Source organism: Carcharodon carcharias, chromosome 10 (genome assembly GCF_017639515.1).
Source record: "Carcharodon carcharias isolate sCarCar2 chromosome 10, sCarCar2.pri, whole genome shotgun sequence".
Classification (NCBI taxonomy): Eukaryota; Metazoa; Chordata; class Chondrichthyes; order Lamniformes; family Lamnidae; genus Carcharodon; species Carcharodon carcharias.
The window spans coordinates 67,139,538-67,154,060 of record NC_054476.1 but is presented as its reverse complement, the minus strand read 5'-3'; the positions used below and the strand labels follow the sequence as shown (position 1 = coordinate 67,154,060).

General features: G+C 41.6%; 1 protein-coding gene across 1 annotated transcript in view; it reads right to left on the bottom strand.

Moving 5' to 3' along the window:
* LOC121282841 (von Willebrand factor C and EGF domain-containing protein-like) overlaps positions 1–14,523 on the bottom strand; it is a 159,605-nt gene that overhangs the window by 118,189 nt on the left and 26,893 nt on the right. Inside the window, exons 2-4 of the mRNA XM_041196654.1 lie at positions 9,179–9,273; positions 8,097–8,186; positions 7,305–7,364 (exon numbers count right to left, since the gene is read on the bottom strand). Coding sequence (XP_041052588.1) covers positions 7,305–7,364; positions 8,097–8,186; positions 9,179–9,273 — 245 coding nt within the window. The remainder of the gene's footprint in view (positions 1–7,304; positions 7,365–8,096; positions 8,187–9,178; positions 9,274–14,523) is intronic.

The following is a 14,523-nucleotide window of genomic DNA, read 5'->3' as shown; positions in this document are numbered from 1 at the left end:
TTGTTTGTCCCTACAACCACAACTCCCCCCCTCCACCTCTCTGTCTCTCTATCTCTCCGCCCCCCACACACACACCTTAAACCAGCTTATATTTCAACTCTTTCTTGGACTCGAACTCAAGTTCTGTCGAAGGGTCATGAGGACTCGAAACGTCAACTCTTTTCTTCTCCGCCGATGCTGCCAGACCTGCTGAGTTTTTCCAGGTAATTCTGTTTTTGTCCTGTCACTGAGATAGTGTTTAGACTGAGTACCAAATTAAGACTAGAGGATCAAACTTCACATACTTTTGACACAGCAGAAAATAGTAGGCAAATGCACACACACACGGTGTTTAGTGATTAAACTATGGTTGGTGTAATTTTTTTTATATGCTGAAAGGGTTCTGACAAAGGTTTGACAGCTGGCCAAATTAGGTTGCAAGAATGGTAGATTTGGGAATACTGTTGAAAAGTAAAGACACTGCAGAGAAAGACGTATGTGAAAGACCAGGGAGGATGTGAACCAGAATTCCCAGTGGAAAAGGTGTTGTGACACAATGGAAGGAATGCAGAAAAGTGCATTTGACACAAATGCTCCTCAAATACCTGAGTTGCAATAGGACAACAACTTATAAAAGAATCAAGTTTTCGTAAAGTCCAATGTTACATTCTCAATACCAGTTTCTTTAAACTGATTTCTATTTGGAGGTCAGTGCCTGAACACAGGGCTTATTTGGGCAGACAAAGGGATTAGCGTTGGACAGGCAGAAAGGGATAGAAAACCATATGAATGGCATTATGACCAATCATTCACATTCATCTATCTACAGACTGCACAATGGTGGCTGGAATTACACAGGGTTCAACTCTATGCTCGTACTGTTCAGAAATAAAATCCTCTGTACTTCAAGTGCAGAGGATATCTGATGGCCAGAATCTTCGGGTCAGCATGCAGGGGCAGGCGTCCCGATGTCACCGCATGTCATTCAGATCTTCAGTTTGGTGGATACGCAGCGGAGCCCACCGAACTGTCAATTGCCTGTTAAAGCCATTTAAAAACTAATTAAAGTTATTAACTGAGCTGCTTGTCCAGCCTTAAGGTTGGGATGAGGTTTCATGAAGGGTTTGTAAATTAAACAATTTTTAAAATTAAAGTTCATTGACAAGTCCCAGCATGCGCGCAAAAGAGCACAGGTCCCGACTCAGCCTACTCCCCCTGCCCGCACAGGGACCACTGAGCACTTCTGGGTGTGCGTCACACTAGGCAGGCCATAGTTGGCCCACCCATGCAAAATGGTGGCATGCAGCCAATCGCAGCCTGCCCACTCCTGCTCAGCTCCCCCCATCTCCAACCCCCCTCCCCACCCCCACCCCCCACCGACGGGGAGAAAATTCTCCCCAGTTACCAAAGGAATGTAGATAAATTAAGTGAGTGAGATGAAGACGGGACAACATATTTTAACATGGATAAGTCTAAGGTAAGGTGGAAGAAGGAACATTCAATTGGTACAAGGACCCTTTCAAACTGTTGCTTCACCCCAATAAATAAAATAGTAGTGAAAATCCTCCAGACATCTACCACTAGCAAATAGCAATTTGGACTGTAATTCTATGTAAGAATTATACAAAGGAGTTAATATAATAACTTAATTTTAACTGCCCAGTGGGTTAGCAACTGGAAACTGTACTAGTTAATTAACTAAGCCAGCCAGCAGCAGCTTGAAGCCACATTGATTTTAATTGCTTAGCCTTATTGTGACACTGAAGTTCCACTGCGCACTCATTCCACGCAGAATGCTTCCATCCTCACAAAACATACAGTTCCTGCCAGCCTGCAAATTGATGGGGTTGGGGTTGGTGTGGATATGTTTCTGGGAGATTCTTGCAAGTGACACAGTCAAGGGGAGCATCCAGCGCAGGGGAGGGGTGGTATTAAACATTCTTTGTAGAAAACTGCTCCTTGACTCCACAAAGGAAAGTAAAGGATTTATCATTCAGGCCTCTTCAAATCCTAATCCTCTTCAGACCTGCTTCAAGCTAAAAGGGAAAAGTGTAGCAGCTTCTTTACTTAAGATGCTGTTAGGAACTGACTGGCATCACTGCTATCTCGATATGTCAATCTATGTCATATGTCTACGAATCCTGCTGACTTCAGCCAGGTATATTTGACCCCTGCTCGTGGGAGCAGCTTAAAAACAGACATAGTGGACACCAGGAAGTTTCCCAGCTCATTAACCCAGATGAGAATGATTAAAGCAGTATGTAGTGGGGACTACTGGTCCATTTTATTATTGCCCAGGGTCTCAAAACTGTGGAAATCCTTACCTTTCTCAGTCTTCCCTCCATCCTACAGGGTAGATTTTCAAAACAAAAGCTTCTCTCAGGAATTATCACCTTCCACATACACCTTTTCATCTCTCTATTCAGTCTTTATTCTATATTGTACACCGAACCTTATCCCTCCACCCATGTTCCTCCGTAACTCGCTTACCACATAATCAGTCAGCAGCCAATCAACTTAAAGATATCAGTCTATGTTTAGCCTAAATAAATTGAGTTAAAGTTTCTTAAAGTTTCAGGTTGGCTCGTTTTAGAGGTCAGAGGTTGTGTTTTCAAGCCCCACTCCAGGATCTGAGCAAATAACCAAAGCTAAAGCCCAGTACAGGACTAAGGGAGTCTTCTACTGTTGAAGGAGTCATCTTCTGGATGAGACATTAAACCCCATCTACCTGTTCAGGTGGATGTTAAAGATCACCAAAGCATTATTTAAAGAAAACCTGGGAATTATCCTGGTGCTCACACAAGCATTAACTCTTCAATCAATACTTCTAAAACCAACTAACTGCTCACATGCCTCATTTGTTACTTGTGGGAGCTCATGTTGCACAAATTGATCACTATAATTCCCTGCATGATAACAGAGACTGCATTTGAAAAATTATTCATTGGTTGTGAATTGCTTTGGTAGAATTTCAGCAGTGCCGGATTTACACATAAGCTAAGTAAGCTTCTTAGGGCCTCACATTTTGAGGGGCCTCTAAACATGTCAAAAAAAAAAACTAAGCTTCAATCAGCTGAAAAATAAAGGAACCGGGAAAAAAAAGACTCTAAAATGAACATTTTGGTTCTGGTATGACAAAAATGTATTTATATGGCTACACAATTCTTTGTCATATTGAGTTTATAAATCTGCGCAGAAATAACTATAATTCATATTCACAGTGCTGCTCTTTCCCCTGACCTCTGACAGTCACATGATCCATTTAGATGCTTCGATCACGAAATAAAAGTGCCTTATATGACTTATTCAAGGCAATAATAAATACAAAAGATTTTTTTATTTTGAAACGTCTTCCTTCAAATTAAATTCTAAAGACTAATAAAGTGTGAAAATTTTCACGTAATGCAGTCATAATCAGTGATACAGTTCTCTTCAGAAAATTTTGTGCAGGACCCTTCTCTCCTTGATACCAGGTAAATATATATTATTGAAATATAAGTATTGTATTTTTTCCTTCTGCTTTACATGTAAACATAAAGGATTGAGTTCAAAGAATTTGTCTCAGGTTTAATTGTCTCATTATTATAGAGGCGCCTGTTAAAAATGAAAAAAGCTTTTGAAAGCAGATGGATTCAGAAGAGAAAGAAGCAGCAGCTTGAAGGGTAGATAAAACAATTACCTAAAGTTGACAGTTATTTCACTGCAAAAAAATGAGGGACCGCATACTCTAGAGAGTCAGCCAAGCCCACAGCAAACACAAGCATCCACTTCTTCTACTAAGATAGATCATATAGATGTAAATGTGACTACTACACCTAAGAGTGTTACAGAGTCTGAAATCCCAGCTGAAGGATATAGATGCACAAAGTCCAATGATCTTGGTCTCTGGATTGTTTTGGTTGAGAATGATGTTTCATTCTGGACACAGAAAGGTCCCTCAGACTGTCAATACTGGGACGGCCCATTTGAGGAATCAAAGTGGTCATTCAAAAACCAAATTATATATTGTTCAATGGGTCTAGTTCATTCAACACAAGTTAATGGTGAAAAATACAATCAAGAGCGGTTAGTATCTTCTCCAACAACCGGTTGTGTTTACTGTTTTGTCTGCAAACTCTTCTCAACATCATTGACAGCACTGGCTAGTGATGGGTTTAATGACTGGCGAAACCCTGTTGGAATTCAAAATCGTGAGAACTCTGAGTATCATAGAAAAGCTTTGCTTACACATATGATGAGGCAAAGTGGGTTAACCTTGGATTCACACCTGGAGGAGCAAGAGTACTGGAGGCATGTACTTGAATGTGTAATTGCAGCTATGTGCACATTAGCAGAATGTGGACTAGATTTAAGGGGATGCTATGAAAAGTTTGGCTCGCCACATAACGGGAACCTTCTTGGCTTGATGCAACTTATTGCTAAGTTTGATCCATTCCTTGCCAGCCATATAAAACATAATGCAAGCAGTGGATCTGGGAAGCCTTCATATTTGTCTAAAATAATATGTGATGAACTCATCCAGCTTATGGCTGAAAAAGTAAGAGGATCTATTTTGGATGACTGGAGAAAAACAAGATACTTCAGTTTGTCGTCAACTCGACACCAGATCTTTTAAATGTTGATCAACTAACTGTTATTGTAAGATTTGTGTCACCCAGTGATGGTTTTCCCATTGAACGCTTTCTAACTTCCCTTTAATTAGAAAACCATAGTGGTGAAAACATGGCCAATATGGTGCTGGATTATCTAAGCGATGACTGCAACATTGACTTCAGTAAGTGCAGAGGACAGTGACATGACAATGCAGCTAACATGGCAGCAAGGTATAATGGCATGCAGCAAGAGAAAAATAGATATGCTATATATATGTATTCCATGTGCTGAACATTCACTGAATCTTGTTAGCCGTGCTGCAGCTGCCTATGTGTAATAAATTTGTTCACTGTTGTGCAACAATTATCCACATTCCTCTCTGCCTCTATAAAATGCTGGACAGTACTCAAATCATTTTTGGGTCCTGATTCTAATACCAAAACATCTCTCTGACGCTAGGTGGGAGGCACATGCAAAGTCTACTTCAGCCATAGCTCAGAGTTATGGTTCAATTATGGATGCTTTTCTTCATCTTCATACTAATGACAATGACATAGGTGATACAAGGAGAGAAGCTGGCATTCTGCAGGAGAAAATGGAGGAATATGAGTTTGTGTTCATGTTAGAACTTTGGAATCATTTGTTAGACCAGTTCCACAAAACCAGCCAGGCCCTACAGGATCCACAAATAGCCAAATGTGCAAAACTAAGTCACTGTCTCACTTCTTGACAGAAACCCGAGGAAGTTTTGATGAAATTGAACTCAAATCTAAAAGAAAACCTACCTGATGTAGACTGCAAGTAAAAGGAAAGGAATGAGAAAAAACAAGTCAATGATGGTGATGCACCAAATGCTGATGAAATGCTTTCTCCAAGTGTCAAGTTTCGACTGAAATCCTTTATTCCTATGATGGATGCATTTGAAACCAACTTGAAGAAAAGAGCAATAATATGAAAAAGTTGCAAACAATTTTTTGTTTTGGTTGAAAAACAGCTGTGTGAAAGTACAAAACTTCTGATGAAAGACTACCCTGATGATGTTGATGTTAACCTTGTTGGAGAAATAAAGCTCTTCCATGCTTATATCAAGGAAAATTATTCAGATAAAGGAACTTTATGCCACCAGGACCTGTATCAAGTCATCATCCAAGATAAGGTTTAGTTGGCTTTCCCTAATATGATAGCAATATTGTGGCTCTTTTTGAGTCTAATGATAAAAAACTGCTCAGGTGAAAGATCATTTTCATGACTAAAAAACATCAAGAATGAACTGCGGTCAACAATGCTGCAAGGAAAGGTTTGTGCCCTAAGCATTATGTACTTCAAAAGTGATAAACTTCACAGCTTAACATTTGAGGACATCAACGATGACTTTGCTCTCCAAAAATCATGAAAGACAATGTTTTAAATGTTTAACTTCATGTGATGTGCAAACAGACACACTGCAGGTTGTATTACTGCTTCCATTTAGTAAGCTGCTGCTTTGTGTAACAGCTTTTCTGTTGGTGTTGATAAAAAGTTTTCATATATAATAATTAAGAAATCATGAACATATTTTAATTTGAATGTATTATATAATGCAAACGGATATGTTGTATGAAATGTTTTAGTTAGATTATAATATTTTCTTTGTGCCTTTGCCTTTGTATATATGCAAATATAAAGCTTTCATATTTATATTTTCACTGTCCTTTCTGTGAGAATAGTAAAGTATTATTTTTATTGTAGGGACCTCTTAAACTTGACATAGCTTAAGGCCTCAGCATGTCATAACCCAGGCTTGACCTTCAGCATACGAAAAGCAATATATAGATGTGTGTGTGTGTGTGTGTGTGTGTGTGTGTGTATGTGTGTGTGTGTATGTTTGTGTGTGTATGTTTGTGTGTGTGTGTTTTTTTGTGTGTCAGTGTGCATGCGCACGTACGCAGTGTATTTTATATTTGTGTTTCTTTTCTTTGAGTGGTTTTCCTTAATCTATTACCAACTTTAAAAATTGGAACAGGAAAATCTCCTTCATAAACTGCATTATACATTTCATTGAATAGAATAGCTCTAGTTGCCCTCGAGAAGGTGGTGGTGAGCTGTGTTCTTGAGTCACTAGAGTACATGTGGTGGAATGTTCCCACAGTGCAGTTAGGGAGGGAGTTCCAGGATTTTTACCCAGCAATGGTGAACAATGATATCCATTCATGTCAGAATGGTGCATGACTTGAAGAAGAACTTGGAGATGATGATGTTCCAAAGCAGCTGCTGCCCTTGTCCTTGCAGGTGGTGAAGGTTGCAGGTTTAAGAGGTGCTACCAAAAAAACTGTCTACTTCAGTGGTCTTCTTGAACACCTTACTCACAGCTTTGTTACCATCTAGTTTAGAAGTTTGCCCTACTGTCCCTTTTGACTCTACTATCGAGAACAGCTCGCCTCAATTAATTTTGTCAATTGTTTTCATAATCTTGGGAACACAAGTTCAGTCACCTCAAAGATAAACTTACTCTAACCTTCTTCATAATAAACCTGTGACATTGAGAATCATTATGCAGCAATAACATTGTTACCGGTTATCTTTAAAATACTCTTCAGTCCCCACGTACATAATCATGTTTGGAACCTTATCTGAAGCAGTTGTTATCCAGTGCTTACATGAGTCTTCATAACAGTACCAGCCCAAATAATTTACAAACATTAGGTTGATACAATTTTACAAGTTTGGATGGGTGGGAAGTCTATTTTACTCACCATCAATGTCTGAGTGGTTGAGTATACTATCACTGAGATGATGAGTGGACCTTCCATCATCTGAAATTAAAAGAATAAACAACAAAATATCTATCAAAACCCAACTTGAGTATTCACGTCTATCCCTCCAATATTGAGTAGACTAGGCTATATCCTCTAGAGTTTAGAAGAATAGGGGTGATTTAATTGAAAAGTATAAACTTAATAGAGAATGTGACAGGATAAATTCTGAAAGGCTGTTCCCCCAAACAAGAGGATCTAGAACTAGGGACCATAGTCTCAGGAAAAGAAGTTGCTCATTTAGGACTGAGGGGAGGAGAAATTTCCTCTCCTGGAGGATTGTGAATCTTTGTAAATCTCTATCTCAGAGGGCTGTGGACATTCCATCATTGTGTGTATTCAATACTGAGATCGATAGATTTTTGGCCACTAAATGAATCAAGGGATAGGAGGATAGGGTGGGAAAGTGGAGTTGAGGTAAAAGTTCAGCCCAATTTTATTGAATAGTGGAGCAGGCACACGGGGCCATATGGTCTATTCCCGTTCCTGTTTCTTATTCTAACATCTGTAAATTTCATTTAAAAATTCCAAATTAACCCGGATTTCCTACATTGCGCATTCCCCTCTTAAGTCAATGGCATTAGCAAGAACAAGTGAACTTCCCATCTCTAAATAAATCAATGATAATTTGTATCACTCAAAAAAAATTCTCTCTCAGCCCTCCTATCTTGGATAAAGCCTAGACAGTATGATTACATTGACACTAAAGCAGCTGATAGCTGCCATGGTTACCTGAGCAGGAGATTCCTTGTTGTCCTCCTCTGCAGAAACAGAGGTTGGGTGCGACGCAATAACCATTCCCACATCCAAAGGAACAAACAGCTATAAGCAGAGCAAAAAGGTTAACGTCCAACAAAATGTTATTAAAGAAAAAAGTATGCACTATTCCACAGCAATTCAATCTAGAAAACAGTCTGCAAACAATTAATAATTAGTTTCTTTTATTTCAGAAAATATTTTTCCCCATTGCCTGATTTTTCTACTACTTCATCACTGCAGTTATAATTTGGGACAAGCAATGTGCTTCAAACGACATATACAACACTACTCTCAGCCACTGAACCAGAGATATGCAGCAATATCCCAGTGGGAACTAATTTTCACTGGGCCAGAGGTATGCAGCAGTGGCCCTGGGGATATCTCCTTGCTGGGACTTTATTAGATGTTTATACACAAAAGAGGAGGAGAAATCATAGGCTGACACAATGGGATGGAGTGGGGGGAAAGAAAGAGAACAAGTGGCATGGGCAGTGAATCAGACACCGATAGGATAGAGATCAAAGGCTGACAGAGCAGGCATTTGTGGATATTGGGTGAGGACCAAACTTGGATTGAAAAATGAAGGCCTCACACTTAGATCGGATTCTGGCACTTACTGTTCAGAATCACACATGAAGACTGTCACTTGGAGGGCACAGTGCTTCTCTGTGCATATCTCAAGAGAGTAATCACCTTCAGGAGAGATGGGGGGCATGAAGAAAGAGAAGCACAATGAGTTATGTTGGTGTATCCCCATCTAGATGGCACAGAGCAGCTCCACATGGCATTCCCAATACCAGATCAGGAGTAGGCTGGCCCCTGCCAGGCTACATTGCTGCCTTCACCTGTCTCTCACTCAGTACAGATACACACAGAGAATGTCCAAACAAAACAAAGACCATGAGCAGCAAAATTGTTGTACAGCAGCACAGGTTTTGAAGAAGATTGACACAGCAGGGCTAAGTTTTGTTGAACACTCATCATCAGGAGGATAAGATTCCTTAAAAAAAAACCCACATTGAAGCATTTGCTCCCAAGGTCTCATTTTAACTTACGAATTATACACTGTCCACTGCCCAGGGTTGGGCTCCACCCTAAGCAGCATTCATTCCCATACCGTGATTGACACACGTGAGGGCCTTGGCGATATCTGCAAACAAAAGGCAAAAAGAACTGCCTCAGAGAGATCTTGGTCTGCATAGCAGAAGAAAGAATTGCATTGATATACATAATAAATGATAAATAACTTCACACCATTCCAAAGCGCATCACAACCTAAAGAGGACTTTTGAAACGTAATCACTGTTGTTTTATGGGCAAGCACAGAAGCTATTTTACACACAGCAATGTCCCACAAGCATCAATGAAATAAATGACCAGTTAATCTGTTGTGTTGGTTGGTGGGGGAATGTTTGCCAGGACAGTAGTTATGAAACGTGTCCCCCAACATCACAAAGTGGTTAATGTTGCCATCATGAACACAAAGGCCAATAAGTTGCCTCATCAGATCATCATCCAAGTTTAATCAACAGCAGTTCTGTCGCAGTTTGTGACTTTTAGTGATAGCGTGGTCATGTCAGTCAGAAAGTTGTGAGTTCAAGTCCCAGTACTGAGAATGTACACTGACATTTTAGTGCAATGCTGAGGGACTGCGGCACTGTCAAAGGTGCTGTCTTTCAAATGGGATGTTAAAGCAGTTCCCCATCTTCTCAAGTGGACATAAAACATTCCTGGGCACTTTTTCAAAGAAAAGCAGGGGAGTGGGATCTTGCTGTGTGCAAATTTGCTGAGACGTTTCCAACGTTCCTTCAAAACTAGTTCAATAGCTGTAATGCTATAAAGTGTTTAGGGACATCCTAAGGATATGAAAGGAGCAATAGAAATGTAAGTTGTTTATTTCTTTTCAGACAAACACTTCAACAGGATCACCACTCACTTCAGCGTTTTTTGCTTGTCTTGTTATCCTGAGTTTTTCAACGTTATTGCAAAACAAATGACAAAATATGATAACTGTGTGAATTCAACTTAATTGAATAAATTTTAAGAGGAAGGTACACAGCCACTCCCATTGACTCCAAAATTCTAGCAAGGGGTTTACTGAATAAATGACATAATTTACATTCTATAGGTTGATGCATCCTCTATTGTGCACATACACAGTCAAGTAACATTAATCACAACACACAGTCCCAGTTTCACAATGTTGAAAATTCATTTGAGAAACAAAATACAATCTGAGTTCGCACCTGCTTCAAGATAGGCAGGAGCCACATTCACCCAGACTTCTGTCATTTTTCACTGCATCAATGACATACAACACAACAGCAATGCCAGGCATTCAATTTGTCAATGGCAGCCATTGATTTCCAAGACTTACTCCCTAGCACAATTTTACACTTTGGTTACCAGCCATGGCAGTAGTTTTGCGATTGCAGTGAGGTTAGCAATAAATTGTGAACATTGCATGACCATCACTTTATTTTTTAAAAATATACTCACTTCATAAAATTTGTAAATGTACATGATGCGACAGTTCAAAATTGACAGTAATAAAGTGCAACACAGATGTGCCTCATTACACTGCCCTTTACGAGTTATTTTTACAGTGCACATTTACATTTCATGTCAAACATTCTCTGGACCATCACTGATGGATTTCTGTTCAATGGCAGTTTGTCTTCTGAACATTTTCTTCAAATGTTCAGTGTCAGCTTGATTCAGTGGTAATACTCTCTTCGCTTAATCATGGGTTCAAGCCCTACTCCAGAGAGACAAGCACATAGTGGAGTATTGAGAAATAATGGCACCCTATTGCTTTTGTGGAATCTTATGCAAAATGACTGCTGCCTTTGCCTACAAATATAGCTAATTGGCTATGAAGTATTCTGGGCATCCTGAGGAACAAATAAATAATTTCCAATGCTAAATTTACACTTTTTATGAATGTGCAAGATGCCTTTGTCTTCTATTTCTTTTTATCAGGGTTCTTAAAGGTGTACTCCAGACCGATTGGTGTATGTTACCATCTCACACAATATTCAACACCCAACTATGCATTGCTGCCTGTTGCATAGCATTCTGGAATACAACAACAGGCAAGACCCTAGAGTTCAAATATTTGTGTCATTTGAATGTGATGCAAATAGAAAATCATGCAATGAAATATGACCTGGAAGCTATTACAACTTGGTCTGATTTCAATCTAGATTTCTGATCTAATTTGTACAGCACTCATGGTCTACTTAATTAAGAGCATAAGAACAGAAATAGGTTATCCAGTCCCTTGCGCCTGCTTCACCATTCAATTAGATCATGGCTGATCTTTACCTCAACTTCAATTACCTGTCTTAATTCAACATCCCTTGAAACCCTTAGCAAACAAAAATCTATTAATCTGTCTTGAAAGTTTCAATTACCTACAGCCTTTTTGGGAGAAAATTCCAGAATTCTATAACCCATTGGCTGAAAATGGTTTCACTCCCAAAAAGCTCAACTGTAAATTTAAGATTATGCCCCCTTGTCCTCAATTCCCCCACCAGAGAAAATAGTTTCTCTACATCTACCCTATCAAATTCTTTTATCATTTTAAACATGTTGATCAGATCAACTCATGATCGGCTTTTCTCCTGATTTCCTCGAAATTGTGTTCTTTAATAACGTTTCTCAGGCTCTTAGAATCAACTGGCACTTTTGCTGGTATACCCTCAATTTTGAACATAGTTGCCACATATTATTTGACACAAAGTCCACCTTTAATCCAGCTTTCTTCCTTACAATGAAACAGGTAGGCCACCTGTTCTGAAGTGTTCACGTGCTGTGTGTGACTTGACACCTTTTGTCATTTTGTTCATTGCCCTCAGTTCCATTGTCCTTTGTCAGAATTTTTGTGACTATATAAGTAGGAAATAGGAGCTGGTTTATTTTTCTGCAGGTTGGATTTCCCTTTGTTGAACACCAACCTACATGCAGATATGCGCTTCCTCAGAAATAACACTGGGCAGAATTTTCTGCCTGTCGGGCAGGCGGAGCTGGAGCGGGAGTATGCGGGCACAGACCCAATCAGTGCCCGTGATTGGGTCCGCACCACCATTTTATGTGGAGGGTCAATTAAGGCCCGCCCAGTGTATTTGCTGACTCCTGTGGATAGTGGGAGTGTGTGGGCAGCAGCGGGCATGCACAGACCGCCGGGTCCAATGGCGACCTGGCAGTCTGTTTAAAGGTCTGGCAGCCTCCTGTAGGCTGCTCACAATGGCCACTTCGATGTCACACTGCAGGGGGTCGGCTGAGCAGGTCACACTGGAGGGAGGGGCAGAGGAGCAGGCCAGACTGCAGTGTCTGCCACAGGAGCAGGCCAGACTGCAGGGTCTGCCACAGGAGCAGGGCAGGCTGCAGGGTAGGCCAGCAGGGGGCCAATGCTCCCCTTGCTTTTCAGATGATTGCCTTGCTGCCCTCCTCAAGGAGGTGGCAGCATGACAGGAGGTGCTGGTCCCTCAGGATGGGAGGAAGAGGCCCCCCCAACATGATCAAACGTGCCTGGGAGGAGGTGGGGAGTTCCTGCAACATGGTGCGGTGGAACTGGATCCAGTGCCATAAGCGCTTCAACAATTTGTTGCGCCCTGGAAGGGTGAGCACCATGTTGACATTGGGCATTTAACCCAGCAGGTAGCATTAGCCTTTGAGGCCCCCCCCACCACTCCCTCTCAAGTCTTACTGTCATGACAGCATTGAATTATGTTGGGCATTTTTCCTAAGCTGGGAGGGCAAGCAGATAGTGCCCATGCATAGATCAACCTGAGTGGTTCATGAGGAGATGAGTCCTTCCCCGCACCATGTGTTGCTCTTAGTCGCACATGACTAGTCTGGGGGCAACCTGCAGGAGATGCAGCTAGGCGCATACTCAGAACTCCAACACATGTCCTATTCACGGTGATGAGATGGTAGAAGGGAAGCCTCAAGGTCTCGTGGCCATGAACAATCTGTTGCCCTCGACGCTGTACATAGTTGTGCCTCTTTGCTATGGGAGCAAAGACCGTGTGTTTCCTAAAGTGATGGGTGCAACATGTGTCCAAGGTGGCCGTTGTGGGGGGTTGGGAGCAGGCGCACTATCTTCATGTGACTGATCAACAGTAGCTGGGAGAGGAGGCACTGAAGGCCTAAGATGGGCCACTATGGTTGGGGTGCACGTGCAGAGTCCACGTGCAAATTGCCGCAATGAATAGTCTTCTCTCTTTCTCAGGAGAAGAATGCTCATAATGAGTCACAGTGTTCAAGAAGTGGAGGCAGCCAGGCTCACCTGATGAAGTTAAGCCGCTTCGAACAGGAGGCCCTGGAGCTTGAGAGGCGCCATGCGCCCAGGTCAACTGATGTCAGTGAGGCTGGGGTGGAATGGCCAGGTATTTGAGGCCAACAGTGAGATCCGCTATGTCCTCCCAACATCCATTGCACTGACGATTGTTTAATTTGTTATTGTTGCATCATTGTTCGGTCACAGAGTGATAGAGTCAGAGGTGTGGATCACAGAAAAAGGCCCTTTGGTCCTTCAAGGATGTGCGCATCAAGCACCTTCCTAAGCCTCCTAATCCCATTTCCAACCACTATCCCCATGGCCTTGTATGCCATGGCATCGCAACTGCACATCCAAATACTTATTACATGTTAGGAGGGTTTCTGCATCTACCGCCCTTTCAGGCAGTGCATCCCACATTCCCAGCACACTCTGTGTGCAAAAGTTGCTCATCACATCCCCTGTCAACCTCATGCCGCTTACCTTAAATCTATGCCACCTGGTTATTGATCCCTCCGCCAAGGGGAAAAGTTTGTTTCTGTTGACCCTATCCATGCCCCTCATAAGCTTATACACCTCAATCATGTCACCCCTCAATCTCCTCTGCTCCAGGGGAAATAAACCCTGTCTATGCTACCTCTCCTCATAAGTCAAACTCTTCAGCCCAGCCAGCATCCTGGTCAACAACCTCTGCACTCTCTCCACTCTAATCACAACCCTCCCATGAAGCACATTTCAGAACAGCACGCAGAACAGCTGTGGCCTAGGCAGTGTTTTCTGCACTTGGAACATTACCTCTCTTCTTCTATATTCTATGCCTCGGCTAATAAAGGCAAGTATGGCATTTGCATTCTTAAACATCTTATGTACCTGTCCCGCTATCTTAAGGGGACCTGACAACATGCACACCAAGGTCCCTCTGATCCTCGTTACTTTCCACAGTCCTACCATTCATCGTGTATTCCCGTGCCTTGTTTGTCCTGCCCAAGTGCATCACCTCACACTCATCCACATAATATTCCACTTGGCAGTCATTAGCCCATCTGACCAGCCCATCTACATCCACCTGTAATGTAAGGCGATCCTCCTCACTATTTGTCACCCCACCAATGTACG